General features: G+C 42.4%; 1 protein-coding gene across 2 annotated transcripts in view; it reads right to left on the reverse strand.

Moving 5' to 3' along the window:
• TENT4A (terminal nucleotidyltransferase 4A) overlaps positions 1-2,302 on the reverse strand; it is a 34,466-nt gene extending 32,164 nt beyond the window's left edge. The window contains exon 1 of one of the 2 annotated variants that reach the window (XM_032219486.1): positions 1,340-2,302. In XM_032219486.1, the coding sequence (XP_032075377.1) occupies positions 1,340-2,205 (866 nt within the window). In that variant the 5' untranslated portion in view covers positions 2,206-2,302. The remainder of the gene's footprint in view (positions 1-1,339) is intronic. The other variant, XM_032219485.1, reaches the window with a different exon arrangement.
• Positions 2,303-16,298: the final 13,996 nt, after the last annotated feature.

Consider the following 16,298-nt stretch of genomic DNA (forward strand, 5'->3'; position numbering starts at 1 on the left):
CTAGGATCAAAGTTGTGAGAACTCTCCAAATTCCCAAGTTCAAATGGCTATTCTCTTTCCCACTGTCACATGGCCACAGTTCATCAACCAGTTCGCATTTTCAGCATCTTAGTGTCACACAATTACAATTCATATTTTTGCCAAAAATCAAAGTTTGACATCCAATTTTTGCCCAAAATTCGGGGTAGAAAAAAATGAGTTCCCTTAACAACTGCCATAAAAAAATGTCAAGTCACATGATACCCTAAAGTACAATCATCACAAGTTATGACAGTGACGGGCAAGACTCCATTACAGTTTTAAATCAAAGACTACCTGTATGCTTATAAAAATTTCAAATGCCTTCTGATAGATAATGTATTAAGTAGGCTAGTTGTTAATGGTTGAGACTAGCTGTATATAATGTGAATGTATGGTCACTTCGACTTCATGGTATTGGACCTGGGTACTTGAGAGACTGCCTGCTGCCAATTACCTCCTCTAGACCGATTAGATAGCACAGATTAGGCCTCCTCCAAATTCCATCCGCCGGCCAGTGTCGACTGGCGACTACTCGGAGGAGAGCCTTCTCTGTGGCCGCTCCGACCCTCTGGAACGAACTCCCCGTGGAGATTCGAACCCTCACCACCCTCCAGACCTTCCGCACAGCCCTTAAAACCTGGCTATTCCGACAGGCCTGGGGCTAAAAAGCTTCTACCCCTTTCTCGAATGGTATGACTGTTGTGTGTTTTAAATTATGTATTGTTGCATGTTGTTTTAAATTTTTTGTCTGTATCCCCCTCCCTTAGTTGAGTTTTGAGCCGCCCTGAGTCCCCTTGGGGGCGGGGGGGGGGAAGGGCGGCATATAAATAAAATAAACTTAACTTAACTTAAACTTCATGTTTCTGCATTGTTTTAAATGTAAAAATTATAAAAATTATAATAATTTATTTTTATAATTTATAACTATAAAAAAATTATAAAAATAGTTTTGAAAAAAAATTCATATGCTTTCTGAACAGAATCTTGAATTGAGAAGTATAGTGGACCGAGCCAACCGCTTCCTACTCAAATTATGGCTCCAAAAGTATTTCCCCAACTCTTATTAGTACTAAAATTTATCTACAGGACAAACAGCAACATTTAAATACTATCTATAGAACAAACCCAGAGAGACAAACTAGCTTTCTCCCCATCACAACCCCATTATTCCCATGCAAACTGAATCTAGGATTTCGCTAAAAGAAAGCCCGTTCCCCCTATTTCCCTTGACCAACATCCGACTCTGGTTCGCCTCAATTGGGAAAATCGGGGTAGGGCAACCGAAAGGGCAAAACTGTGCGGGGGCTTCGATACTCACCCTTGTATACCTGAGCTGTATTGCCTATTTTTCCAAGGCGTGCCTAGAGCGAGGGCGCAGCCGGCCTGGGCTGGAGGAGAGCAGGGGTCGCTTTCGCCAGCCGGGCCGGTCCCTCTGTGGACGGTGCCGACACAGCCGCTGGAAAGCAGATAGTTCATCCCATACGTGCTGGCCTTGTTCTCTCGTTTCCTGCGCCCCGGGTGGTACTGGTGGTGGTGGTGGTGGTGATGATGATGATGGTAGTAATGGGGATGGGGAGAGGACGGGGTGGTAACGGCCACGCCGGAGGCCCGCGGGGCCTGCCCTACTTCCTCCTCCTCCTCCTCTTCTTGGTTCCCTGAATTCACTTCAGCGGTGCCTGCCAAAATTTTGCCCGAGGCCGGAGGCGGCCCAAGTCCGGGCCGGACGCAGGAAAGCGACGAGGAAGACCCACCGCCGGGGCTGTCAGCACCAGACTCGGCCGAGGAGTAGGACGAAGAGGAGAAGGAGGAGAGGGACGCCGACGGGGCCTTCTGGAGGAGCAGCAGCCGCGGCGGCGCTCGCCTTTCCGCGCTCTGCGCAGCAGGAAGAAAGCGCAGGGAAGCCGGCTTGGAGATCAGCTGAGGAGACGACGGAGCTCCGCCGGTAACAACGGAGGCCTCCGAGCGGGGCGGTGATGGAGGCGCCGCCGCCACCGGCGAGCTAAACCGACAGAAGGAATAGCGGGGGGCGGCCGTCGGCGGGAAGGCAGGCGCAGACGGCGAGGACGCCGAAGAGCCGCCGCCGCCGCCGCCGCTCCGGCCCTGCGAGGTCTCCCAGATCTGCATCCAGAGCGCATTGGCGGGGCCTTTCTGCTCGGGCTGGATCCAGGCAACTCGGGGATCCATCCATCCGGCCCTGCTTCGCAGCCGGTTCAGACGGCCCGTCAGACACGCGCCTGGAAGAGGAGGAGGGGGGGGAGGGGCGGCAACGGCATCTGAGGCGGGGCGTTTCGGCTGGAGAAAGGGGCGGGGCGACGCCAACGAACAGGACCCGGTGCAATAACCCCCTTAGCCCCCCCTTCTTAAAACCAACGTTGCGCCTGCGCAGTGGCAGTCTTTCCCCGAGGACAGCTCTCTTCAATCCTCCCTGATTAAAGATTAAAAGCGCTTCTAAGGCGCGCTACGAGAACGCCCCGATTGCTGGGAAAACGAAACTCTTGAGGATGCGATTTTTATTCCTTCCTTTTGGAGGCGGAGAGCATCTGTAAAGTAACATTTACAGCGTTCGGTGGTCAAAACGCCTGGCTTTTTTTGTATGTATGTATGTATGTATGTATGTATGTATGTGTGTGTGTGTGTGTGTGTGTATATATATATATATATATATATATATATATATATATATATATATATATATATATATATATATATATATATATATATATATATATACTTAAAGTCACAACCCCTGGTATGCCCAAGTATGGGAGGAAGGTCACACTTCCACTCTCTGTCATTAGGCTCGTCACAAGAGTCCATCCAGACAGAAACCCAATATTTTTTACTGTTGCCTTTTTTGTTATATTTGTTATATTTAGGCTGATAAATAAATAAAGGGAGACTAGTATAGATCTATTTCAAGCTGATGAGAGCTAAATAGCTTGAAATAGATCTATACTAGTCTCCCTTTATTTATTTATCAGCCTAAATATAACATATATATATATATATATATATATATATATATATATATATATATATATATATATATATATATATATATATATATATATTTTAAAGTCACAACCCCTGGTATGCCCAAATATGTAGCTCAATATGTAGCTCAATGGTTAACACATCTATATATATTTGCCAGAATGGTCTGAAAGTATTAGAAAAGAATGCAATCGCAGGTTCTTTAAAAACTTATCTTTCTTTGATAACGGAAAGTTAGGTAAACTTTGAAACGTGCACAGGACGTCTCAATCAGTGTTCCCTCTAATTTTTTTTCAGTGTGAGCAGAAAAGTATAGTGTTTGAGCGGCACATTTTCATGCCTGAGCACCTGAATTTTTTTCACAGATGTCACCTAAGACAACAAGGAATTCAGTATTATTTGAAACTCAAAAGTTACGTTTATTCAAGATACCCGCTTAATTAAAAGTGGTACATAATATCAGTATCACTTAACAACGCTCCTGCTTAGCAACCAAAATGGTGGCTCAGAAACTCTGGCATTTGAAGCACGCAAGTCTTAAAGCTGTCAAGTTACAAGACCCTTGCACCCCTAACCCTTTAGAAGAAAAACCCCCAGGGGTGTTCAAACTTGACAGCTTTAAGACTTGTGGACTTCAACTCCCAGAATTCCTCTTCCAGTCATGTTGGCTCAGGAACTCTGGCATTGAAGTGTGCAAGTCTTAAAGCTATCAAGTTACAAGACCCTTGCATTCCTAACCCTTTAGAAAAAAAAACCCCAGGAGTGTTCAAACCTGACAGCTTTAAGACTTGTGGACTTCAACTCCCAGAATTCCTCCTCCAGTCATGTTGCGATGACATCAACTGCATGGAACTTCGCTTTATTCAGGAGGGGGGGCTGCCGCTGAAGATGCCGACAAGCCCCCGCTGCCACCAGAATAACTGCTACTGTCTCTCAATATGCTGTAACAAAAAAGCAAAAGGCAGCTTATTGCATTCCTTTTTTTCAATCTGACGGACCTTAGATGGGTCGAAATATGAGATCTCAAATTCCTATCCAGATTCTAATCCTTCTGGAAGACCGTATTTGGGGAACGCGAAGTCGCTGAAATGGTTACCAACAGACTCTGGGAGCCCAATTCCAGTGGCCCCTTTAAATTGCACACAGCTGTTTGATCGAGAAATGGCCTATTTTGCCTACAAGGTTGCCCTGCCTTTTTCTGCCCTTGTGTTAGATTTTTCAGAATACAAGATGCCAGATGGGAAGATTTTGAATTAGACCAGGGGTAGTCAACCTTTTTAAACCTACCACCCTCTTTTGTATCTCTGTTACAGAGGTGGGTTCCTACCAGTTCGCACCTATTCAGTAGAACTGGTTCGTCAAATCTACCGAACCGGTTAGAAGAGGTTCCACCAGTGGACCCGGAAAGCAGGCCACACCTACAGAAGAGGCTCCAAAATTTTTGAAACCCACCACTGGTCCTTGGATATGATTATTCTACACTATCATGCTCATATTTATAAAACTCAGTGCCTCTGTGAAAGGTAAGGATGACTACTGCGTTTGTGGTGCAATCAGAACATTGCGTGTGTTGAAGTTGTTTTAACGCAAACCAAAGATGCCTTTTAAAAAACAAGTTTACATCATTTTCTTATGCATGCCGGGGAGAGGCTCGGAGCAGCCACAGAGAAGGCCCTCCTCCAGGTAGTCGCCAGTCGACACTGGCCGGCTGATGGAATTCGGAGGAGGCCTAGTCTGTGGGATCTTATTGGTCTAGTGGAAGTAATTGGCAGTAGGCGGTCTCTCAAGTACCCAGATCCAATACCATGAAGGGCTTTGTAGGTGACGACTAGCACCTTGAAGCGTACCCGGAGATAAAGTTTTTGTGTAGATAAAACATGAAACCTAGGACAGAATGCACTGATTCTAAACACTGCTATTAATTTTTTTCCCAGGAAGAATATACCACCAATTTGAATAGATTTTGAATGAATGTATGTATGTATGTATGTATGTATGCCCAAGTGAGTTTTATATTTATAGGAGCTCCTGGTATGTTGATCAGGAATAGAAATATCACTGGACCACTAAAATAAAACACCCAATGTAACTCTTATTCAAAGAACACGACTTTTGTCCAATTCAGTATTGGTTTTTACAATGTAAGCCTCATTACCTCTCTAGCCTTAGCATTATCCATGTACTACTATACCAAATAAATTATTGTCCTGTACAGATTACAGGTATAAACCTAATTTGCATAACTACAGAGAGATTTAATTTCTGTCCCTTTTAGAATTTGTTTGGCTGCTTCCAATGGTGCAATAAGGAATTTATGCTTCAATGGATTTGTGTGCTGGTCTCTGATTTAAATTAACTCTAGGGAAATTTTGAGAGAAAATTTTCCTACAATTGATGTAACAGTATCCAAGAAATATTTAGAAACAAAATTTAAGTTCCCACTTAAAAGGTTGACAGATTTATCGTGGCAAAAGTATTTAAGGGCTAGTATGTTGCATAAAAGCTAATGCTTTAATAAATATTTGCTTTTAAACTCCCAGAAGAATCTTGTTTAGTCTTGTTGGTGTTTTTACTGCAATAGAGTAACATGGAACCTATTTGGAAAATACTGCATCTATGGAGGAAAATCTACACTTACAGTCTGTAACAATTCGACACTTTCCTCAGTTGTTTCTTTGAATCAGTTTTTGATTCCTTGACTAGCCACTGCTGTTTTCCTGACATGGGGTTTTTTTGGGGGGGGGGGGAGGGGGTGTTGGACATTTGCCATTGTCTTCTTCTGAGGGATGAAACAGATTGACTGGCACAAGGTCACCCAGCTGATTTTGTGCCTAAAACAGGAGCTCTATTCATATCTACTGGTTTTTAGTTCTCTCTCTCTCTGTGTGTGTGTGTTTTTAAGTCAGTTTTTAATTCCTGCTTGAGTCCCTACAACTTTCTTGGCAAGATTTCAAAAGTGATTTGCCATTGTCTCCTTTTTAGGTTTAAGAGAAAGGGACTTGCCCAAGGCCAAGGCCATTCAGTTGGTTTTGGCCTAAGGCAAGACCAAAACTCCTGGCCTCTAGCCTGGTGCCTTAACCACATCACCAGCTGGCTCTCCCCTATAATTGATTATAAAATCCTGCAGAATTTAGATTTGGGATAGATAGCACATAAAGACTGCTTCTCCTGAACCTGAACATTTCCTGTTGATCCCTATTTTTTTCTTAAATAATTCAGAAGTGCTTCAGATCCTTCAGCTGTTGATGACTTTATTCACAGAATTACTTTGGGCTTAATGTGAATTTTAAGCCCTGTTAAGAGATAAAGATGTTGGACTGGAACAAGTCAGCATCCCACCCACAACAATGGAAATAGCAGTGACTAATTCCAATATTAGCAGGAGGAAAGGCTTTAGAAATAAACCAGAAAAGAATTGAAGCTGGTTCAATGTTAGTGAGGAAAAAATAAGGGTTCACTGACAAAAAGGCGAACGACAAAACTGCGCCCGACTAAACCGCGTCGCTGACATCATCAACAGGGCGACAACTGTGCGGAGACAGAAGCACGCTGTAAACCCTAACCCTAAACTTAACCCATAAACCTAAACCTAACCCCCCTAAACCTAATCCTAAACCTAACACTAAACCTAACCCTTAACCTAACCCTAAACCTAACCCTTAACCTAACCCTAACCCTAACCCTTAACCTAACCCTAAACCTAATCCTAACCCTTAATCTAACCCTAAACCTAACCCTAACCCTTAACCTAACCCTAAACCTAACCCTAACCCTTAACCTAACCCTAAAGCTAACCCTAAACCTAACCCTTACCTTAAGTTGAATCGGCTTTCTTTCAAAGCGCTATTTGAAGCGCCCTTCTTTCTCCGCGCTGGCTGTTGTTGCCCTGTTGATGACGTCAGCGACGCGGTTTAGTCGGGGGGGGGGGAATAGAGGAGAATTTGAGAGCAATAGGAGATGAGAAGGAAGTTGCAAAGGGACATGATGGTAGGGGTGAATTTCATGAGCATATGAATAAGGAAAATGTTTTTGCTTATATATACAGTTGTCTGTGCTCTCATAAAGAAGAAAATAATCTGAAAGAAAAAGTTGTGGGTTTCTATTTTGAGGTCTAGGCCTCTATCTTATAGGCAGGTTCTTAGTTCATTTGCCTTTTAGTCTTAGCTTGCCTTTCTGGAAACAAGTAGCTTGTAATTGGCCATAGATAGTCATTTTGTGATGGTTTATGTGAAATATCTAGACTGGAAATATATATGCCATCCCTGATTAAATGAATGTAGCAAAATCATTCACATTATATTGAAATATTCCATTTGGACAGTTGAACAATGTTCAAGATTTCTGTGCCAAATTATTATTTGTTGCTCTTTAAATAGCATTGCTTCCATATTTTTATAGATTCTTTTAAAATTATTGTACAACAGAACAGATTTGTGTTACTGAATAATACAGAAGTAGCAACAAACACCTGACACCCGAGGCAGCAGAAAAAAAAACATCTATCACTCATATCCATGAAAACATGCTGGTTTTGGAATATCATTTATTTAACTTTTAGATATATTTCTCAGGCTTTCATCAGCTGTCAATGCAAAAAAAAAAAATCCCCTCGGGAATAGTTTTCAAAGGACATAAAAATTCAGATGACTGGGTTTATTGTAGAAAAGTGGTAACATCATTATAAAAGAATCATAGTGGTTCTTTTGAATTTAATTTTTGTACCTCTGTTCCCCTCCCAATCTCTATGGAGATTCTCAATCATCCAGGCCATGGTTCTCTCAAAGGTGTTTTTTTTTTCAAAAGGCAGCTGGACTTACTTGTTTCTTTTTTCTTTGAATTCCAAGAAAGTTCAACTGCCTTTTGGAAAAAGCACTTTTGGGACACTGATCATAAACATATAATTAATAATGTAGTATATATTGGATTGGATAGATAAGAGCTATGATCACATTCAGATGCTATGATCAATACACGATCAAACTGTATAAAGAAATGCTGCTTTAACATCTTCATCACTATAATTGCAGTTTTACCTGATTCCAACAATTACCTCTCTCAGACCAATTAGATCGCACAGGTTGAGTCTCCTCCGGATTCCATCTGCCAGCCAATGTCGGCTGGCGACTCCCCGGGGGAGAGCCTTCTCTGTTGCAGCGCCAGCCCTCTGGAACGAGCTCCCTGTTGAGATCCGGATCCTTACTACCCTCCCGGCCTTCCGCAAAGCCACCAAGTCCTGGCTGTTCCAGCAGGCTGGGGGGAGCTGAGAAGCATCTACCTCCATAGAAATTGTGAATGTTGGTTTTGTTTTTAATATGTTGTCTTTGTCTTATTCCCCACTTTCCCTTGTCTTTTGTGAGCTGCCCAGAGTCCTCCGGGAGTGGGCGGCATACAAGACAAATAAATAAATAAATAATAAATATTGGGCTATGATCTTTTTCTTATCTTCTTCTTCTGTTTGTGCCATATCCATCATCAGACATTGGCAATTATATTGGCAATCCTATTTTTGTCAACAAAAAAATGCTGCTGAGTTTTGTCCAAATCAGCCCCTTAGGTTTTGAAGCCATGATGTTCTTCTTCTGCCTGGACCTCATTTGCCTTCAATTTTTTTCCCTGGAGGATTAAGTGAAGTATGCCAAATTTTCTGGGTGTCACATCACATGTCCAAAATACTCTCACTTTTTAATGGCTTTGATGATTTTCCTTGGCTTTCCCAGGTGGCTTAGCACCTCCTCATTTGTGATTTTTGTCAAGCAAGCTTATATGTAACAGCCGTCTGTAAATCCACATTTCAAATGCTTCTAGTTTCTTCAAGTGGTTTTCTGTCAGAGACCAACTTTTTTCTCCGTAGAGCAGGATAGAAAAGATGTAACATCTGACAAGCCTGATTTTCAGTCTTAGGCTTATGATCGTCACTGCAGAAGATGGTTTTCATTTTGAAGACTGCTGTTCGAGCTTTCTCTATCCTTGTCTTTACTTCACTGATCATGTCCCAGCTTTCATGTAAATGAAAACTGAGAGGTATATGATCCTTTCAACTTTTTCTAGTGGCATTCCTTCTGAATTTATTAGTGGTAAAGTTATGGGTTGTTTTCTGATGACCATGATCTTGGTTTTTGAGGTGTTAAGCTTCAAGCTGTAGTTTTCAGATATTTCTGAGACTCTGTTGATGAGGAGCTGAAGGTCTTCATGCTTACAGGCAAACAGAACTGTATCATCAGCATATCTTAAATTGTTGATCTGAACACTGTTTATCGTTTGAAGCCACCATTAATGTTTTCCAGTGCTTCATTGAAAATTGATTCAGAGTAGATATTAAACAACAGCAGAGACAGAATACAGCCCTGTCTGGGTTCACCGACAAAACCGCGAAGCCCTTATCCGCGCTGACATAACCGCGGAGGGCAAATCCGCGCCTTCCGAAGCGCTCAGCACCCTAACCCTAACCCTAACCCTAAACCTAACCTTAAACCTAACCCTAAACCTAACCCTAAACCTAACCCTAAACCTAAACCTAAACCTAAACCTAACCCTAAACCAAACCCTAAACCAAACCCCTAAACCTAATCCTAACCCTTACCTTAATTTAAATCGGCTTTCTGTCGCCGCACTGTTTTAAAGCGCCCTTCCGTCGCCGCGCTGTTGTCGCCGCAGTGATGACGTCGCGGTGATGACGTCGCGGTTTAAGCGATGCGGTTTTGTCGCCGCTATTTTGACGAGCACGGTTTTGTCGGGCCACGCCCTGTCTGACCCCTCTTCATATTTCTGAATCATCTGAGTATTTTTGGCCTAGTCTCACCTTTGCTACCTATTGCCAATATAGATTCTTTGTGATTCGGATGTCTTTGTCATATATTCCCACTTGTTTCAGGATTTGTAATAGTTTGCTGTGCCTTATCAAATGCGTTTTCAAAGTCAATGAAGCACATGTAAACACTATGATTGACATCTCTACATGGCTGTACAAGAACTTGAATACTGAATAAGCCATCTCATGTACCAAGATAGTTTCTGAAACCAAATTGTGTGTTACTTAGACACTCCTCAATTTTGTTGTATATTCTTGTGTGAATTATTCTCAGGAATATTTTCAGGGCGTGACTCATTAAGCTTATCATTCTGTATTTGGTGCACTTTTTGCATTTATTTTTTTGGGGATTGTCCCAAAGGTTGACTTTAGCCAATCATTTGGTATCTTTCCTGTTTCATATATTCGATTGAAGAGCTGCCGTAAAATTTTCTTCCCATTGTCTTCCGGCAATTTTAAAATTTCTACTGGGATATCATCAGGTCCTGTGGCTTTTCTTGTTTTTGCTATTTTTATTGCATGTTCAACTTCCTCCATTGTGATGTTTGGTCCATTTGTTATAGTTCCCATATCAATATCATCCCTAGTATCCTCAAAAAGTTATTCAATATATTCCTTCCGTCTTTTTAGTTTTTCATCCTCCTCCAAGATGATTTTCCACTCCCTGTCAACTAAGTGGTTGGTTTTCTTTTCGTAGACACCTGCTGCTGCTTTCACTTTTTTGTGTAAGTTGAAATTACACAATTTCCTTCTGTCTACCTTCTGAATACCTTCTATTTTTCGCATCTCTTTGCAAACCACTTTTTTTATTGTCAGTCAATTTTTTCTTCTAATTGTTTTCTGCAATTCATTGTATTTTTCTTTTTTATAAGTGTGTCTTTCATCCATGAGATGAAGAATTTCATCCATTGTCCACTGTTGTTTCTTGTGGTACCTCTCTCTTTGTTTTGAGTTTGTTACCTCTACTATTGCATTTTTAAATGTATTTTAATTCACTTCTACGTCTTCATTATTTAGATTGTTGGTGTCTCTTAAATGAATTTCTAGTTGTTATTTGATCTTATCTCCATGTTTAATGATGAAGTCATTGTCAATTCTGGAAAAACCTGCTGATTGCTGCTGTCATCTATCATTACCCACCATGTTCAATGTTCCAATGAGATACGTATACAGGACAATTTATGCAACAGATATAAAACTAATGAGAAACTGAAACTGTGCTGCTGTGCATATTTAAGAGCCGAGGTGGCGCAGTGGTTAGGGTGCAGTACTGCAGGCCACTTCAGCTGACTGTTATCTGCAGTTCAGCGGTTCTAATCTCACCGGCTCAAGGTTGACTCAGCCTTCCATCCTTCCGAGGTGGGTGAAATGAGGACCCAGACTGTGGGGGCAATATGCTGACTCTGTAAACTGCTTAGAGAGGGCTGAAAGCCCTATGAAGCGGTATATAAGTCTTTAATAGCTATTGCTATTGCTATACAGAAATAGAAGACTTGATGCATTTATTTACAAGATTGTTTACTATTATAGCTACTCCATTTCAATAATGTTTACTATTTTCACCAGAGTAGTTGATATAATCTCCTATTCTACACATTCCATTTTCAGGCCAGTGGATTTCACTCACTCCCAGTGTACAGATATTGTATTTGAACATTTCTTGGATAGTTTTTAATTTATTCATTTATTTATTTACCTACCTACCTACCTACCTACCTACTTATTTACTTACTTACTTACTTACTTACTTACTTACTTACTTACTTACTTACTTACTTACTTACTTAGTGTTGCGTGTTTCCCCAGATTCATATAGGCTTCTCAGGTTCCACGTTCCAATTCGTAGTTTTGGGTTTATAGTGCTTCTAGCAGACCGGGAGTTTCTTAGCACCCTGCCCCATTTAAGAGTGTGCACATACTCGAGGCAATTGTTAGGTTTTGTCACCATTAACATTATTTTCCTGGGAAATATGTAGTGCAGTAGTCCTCCCTTTGCTTTCTACACCGCTGTGCACATGCTGTTTAAGCGGCTGCCACCACACTATGTGCTATTCTTCTGAAGCCTCTGGTCTTCAGTGAAGTCTCTGGCTTCAGTCGATACTGGTGAACCAGGTGCAGAGGTGGGTTCCTACCAGTTCGCACCTATTCAGTAGAACCAGTTCGTCAAATCTACCGAACCGGTTAGAAGAGGTTCCACCAGTGGACCCAGAAAGCAGGCCACACCTACAGAAGAGGTTCCAAATTTTTTTGAAACCCACCACTGGTCCTTGGATATGATTATTCTACACTATCATGCTCATATCTATAAAACTCAGTGCCTCTGTGAAAGGTAAGGATGACTACTGCGTTTGTGGTGCAATCAGAACATTGCGTGTGTTGAAGTTGTTTTAACGCAAACCAAAGATGCCTTTTAAAAAACAAGTTTACATCATATTCTTATGCATGCCAGTGTTGTGTATGAGGTAATTTAAGGTGGTTCTGACAAGTGTCGTCGGCATCTTCATATCCGGTCACATGGGCAGCAAGCCACTCCCACAAAGGAGACCACACCCACAGAGTAGGTTCGAACAATTTTTGAAACCCACCACTGGCCAGGTGCCATGCACTAGGCCCAGCCATAGCAGCCTAACTGCCTGTTTCGTGGCAGAAAGATAACATCAGGAATAGGGGGGAGGGCAGCCTAACTGCCTATTTGTTAGCAGGAAGGCAGAATGTGTTCAAAAGATTACTGAAAATAAGGCAATGCCAGTCCAGAGCGCAAAGACATGGCAAGTGCCCCAGGCAAAAGGCAAATCCACAATGCAAGTCCAGAATTCAAGAGGCATGATCCGAAGTTCAAAACAAGAATCACGACAGCTGAAAAATACATAGCAAAGAAACACATGCAGTTCCCAGTGTCATTTTACTCCCCTTGCTGAGCTAAATAGATGCCTCCTGATGCAGCCCATTAAAAGGGACGAGGTTGCCGCTTCACAAGTAGCCTGGCTCACCTTCATTGTGCCTGTCTCCTCTCAGCCCTATTTGCTCTCGGATCGGGAGGACGCAGTTCTTCACCTCCACTGACTGGCTGCAACTCTCAGCCCTCTCCACCTGAAGCCTGCAGGCTTCCCAGCTGCAGCTGTGCCTCTCTTGTCCCTAGCTCAGCTAGCTGCTCATCCAGTCACTCCCCTGTGCTTGGCTCCTTCACACCTGGCTCATAGCCCCCAGCTGCCTTTCCTCCTGATGTGACTGGCTCATCCTCTTCTGGCATAGTGTCTGGGGAGGTGTCGCGGAAGCGTTTTCAGATGGACCAGCACTAATTTCTCACAGGTCTTCATAACTACAGACGTCAGACTTAACTACAGTCTGTAGGCATTTAGCTCCCTGGTGGAGGTTTTCTTGGGAATCAAGACAATAGCAGAGCATTTGAAGCAAAGAGACATTGTATATCTCCAGCAGGGGTGGGTTTCAACCGGTTTGCGGCGGTCCCCACGAACCGGTTGGTTGGCAAACCCGGAAGTAAGTAACTTCCGGAAACGGCGAAGGGCCCACCCGCCCGCCCGCGCTCCTTACCGGTCTTTGAAGGCTTCTGCGCTTCCACGCAGGCGCATGGCACATATAGCGCCTGTGTGATTCTCCGCGAGCAGCTGGATGGCACATACAGCGCCTGCGCGAGTCTCCGCGAGCAGCTGGAGCATCGTGCAGGCGCTAAGATGCATGCGTGAACTGCGCGCGTGCATGAGGACGCCGCCAGCCCCGTTCCAACCAAACCGGTTGGAACGGGATTAGCAACCCACCCCTGATCTCCAGTGATTATTAAAAGTTGTGGGTGAAGCTGGGGGCCAGTTGATCAGCATAGGTTTTCAAACGAGGGAGTTACTCCATCTGGGACTGGTGCTTTTCCGATACTTTGTCTGTGAAAGAGGCCTCCCACATTGTTTTCTAAGATCACCAGAGGTGGAAGAGGGAGCTAGAGGGTTGGAGATAGATGTAGGAGATTTAAACAAACTTCTAAGCCATCAGTGTCCAAATTCTTGGCTTGTCTGGGCTACACCGAGTGAAGGATTGTCTTGGGCTGCTTATAAATTATATAATTACCTCCAATTACCTCCAATAGACCGATTAGATCCCACAGATTAGGCCTCCTCCGAATTCCATCCACTGGCCAATGCCGACTGGCGACCACCCGGAGGAGGGCCTTCTCTGTGGCTGCTCCGGCCCTCTGGAACGAGCTCCCCGTGGAGATTCGGACCCTCACCACCCTCCAGGCCTTCCGCAAAGCCCTTAAAACCTGGCTGTTCCGACAGGCCTGGGGCTGATGAGTTCCCGTCCCCGCTCGAATGGTGTGCCTGTTGAGTTGTTTTTAAAATTGTGGTATTGTTTGTCTATGTCTTTTTTTCCCTATTTGTATCCCCTACCCCCCCCCCCCCTGACTTGGGTTGTGAGCCGCCCTGAGTCCCTTCTGGGAAAAGGGCGGCATAGAAATATAATCAATTCAATTCAATTCAATAATATGGTTAAGGTATATAAATAGCAAATTTCCTTTAAAAGTTTGCAATCTAGTGGTGCCACATTATGGGATGGACACTCATATTCTATGAGGTCCTGCTAGCATTGGCCTATTGGTTATGTACTTTTTCTTTTGGATTCATGTAGCATTTTCAACAGGGCCTAAATACCTTTCCAATCCGTGTGCTGGTATTTCCTTGATCAGTTGTCCTGCAGCAGCTTCCAAACTGAGTCTATATTTAGAGATAATATGCCCCATATTGCCTTACACTAGCACCAAAAACAGCACTTCATTACTCTTAAACTTAATTCATGAATCCTTTCCTGCTCCTGTCTGAGCACCTGCTCTTGCTCCTGAACTGCACATGCAGCTATGATTGTATTTTCAGTTAACCCCTTGGAGGTCACCAAACAATCAGGAATGCTGGAATATCCCATTAGCTGACAGTATACAAGGCCCATGATTAAAATAAAGCTTACTTCTGAATTAAATAAAAGCACACAATTTTACTGATTCTTTGTTCTTGGAAATAGTCATCTGTCTCAGCTAAATTGTGAACAGCTTTCTCGCTATAATATCTAACTTTGGTATCATAATATGCTGTTACGTTACAGTTCTATATTAATGAATAATTGTAATTATTTGATGTACATTGTCTTTCTTTGTTCTGGCGAACATTTAAAGCAAAAAAATAAATAAATTTGGCATTTGGAAAAATGATGCACATAAAAAAATTAGATAAAGTGTGTAGTGATATGAAGATTGGTTATGGCAATAACTTTTTTTATTAATTTCAGGGGACAAAGACATAACTATGATACAAGAATACACCTTCATGCAGTGAGATCAGGAATTAGTTCTCAGAACTGTGCATGCAAGCAAAGACTAAGCAGCCTATTCAAGCTAAATTAGGCAGCGCTTATGAGAATTGAACATTATTGAATGTATGTATGTATGTATGTGAAGTGCGTTTCTACTGGTTTGGCTGAACCAGTAGTGGTTTGCAGGCCTGGGTTTCTGGAACTGGCAGCGACCCAGGCCTGCCATGCCTCCGAACCAGTTCCCTGGTCAGTGCGGCATGGTTTTTTTTTTCATTTTTTTATGTTCTGCACATGTGCAGACCTATTTATGGGCAACTGCACATGCGCACGCACCAAACCGGCAGTAATGCCACCAGCAATTTACCCCTGATATGTATGTATGTATGTATGTATGTATGTATGTATGTATGTATATCCCATCTTTATTGTTTTTACAAATAAGCCAAGTTCCTAGAAAGCAGGTTGAAATCTATGTTGTTTTTTATTTTTACATTATTTATATACTGTATATCAATGTGTGACTGGTGTGATACCTGGGTTTCACACATTTCAATAAAAATAAACATATGATTATTACTCACAATCATTACATAGGTCTGCGACTAAAAAGCTGTTTGATTATTTTCATCTAATTTCCATGTATTTTGGTGTGCTGAAAACAAATAAAATATTGAAAAAACTCCTAGACGTCATGATTTGCCACAACATGCAAAATTGTCTTCCAATTTATCAATTTTTTTTAATTTTGGGTATTTTTTTATATTATGGGTTTTTAACCAAATTTAAAGTCCAAATTACTATTAATTCACATAAGTGCATTTAAGATATAAAATGCAAAAAAAACCTTAAAGGGTTTGTCTGAGTTATGTAATAAAAATATAACACTGTAAATCTTATGGTCAGCAATATATACATAAGCTAAGCAAGTTTTAAGTCTGTGCTTCTAATGGTAGAAGGGGTTAATCTTTCCTGAAGAATCCAGTGGGAGGGAGACACAGGGCAGAAAGCAGCATCTCTGGTCAGTGCAGGGGGCGTGGCCAGCACTGTGACTCTCGTGTACAGACACAGAGCTGCTCTCTCCTGCATGCCACACTTGTGCACGAATCATCATCAGGTTCTTGGTTCTAGGCTGTTCACACTTTTTCATCGCAATTCATGTTAGCTC

The sequence above is a fragment of the Thamnophis elegans genome, chromosome 6 (genome assembly GCF_009769535.1).
Source record: "Thamnophis elegans isolate rThaEle1 chromosome 6, rThaEle1.pri, whole genome shotgun sequence".
NCBI classification, from domain to species: Eukaryota; Metazoa; Chordata; class Lepidosauria; order Squamata; family Colubridae; genus Thamnophis; species Thamnophis elegans.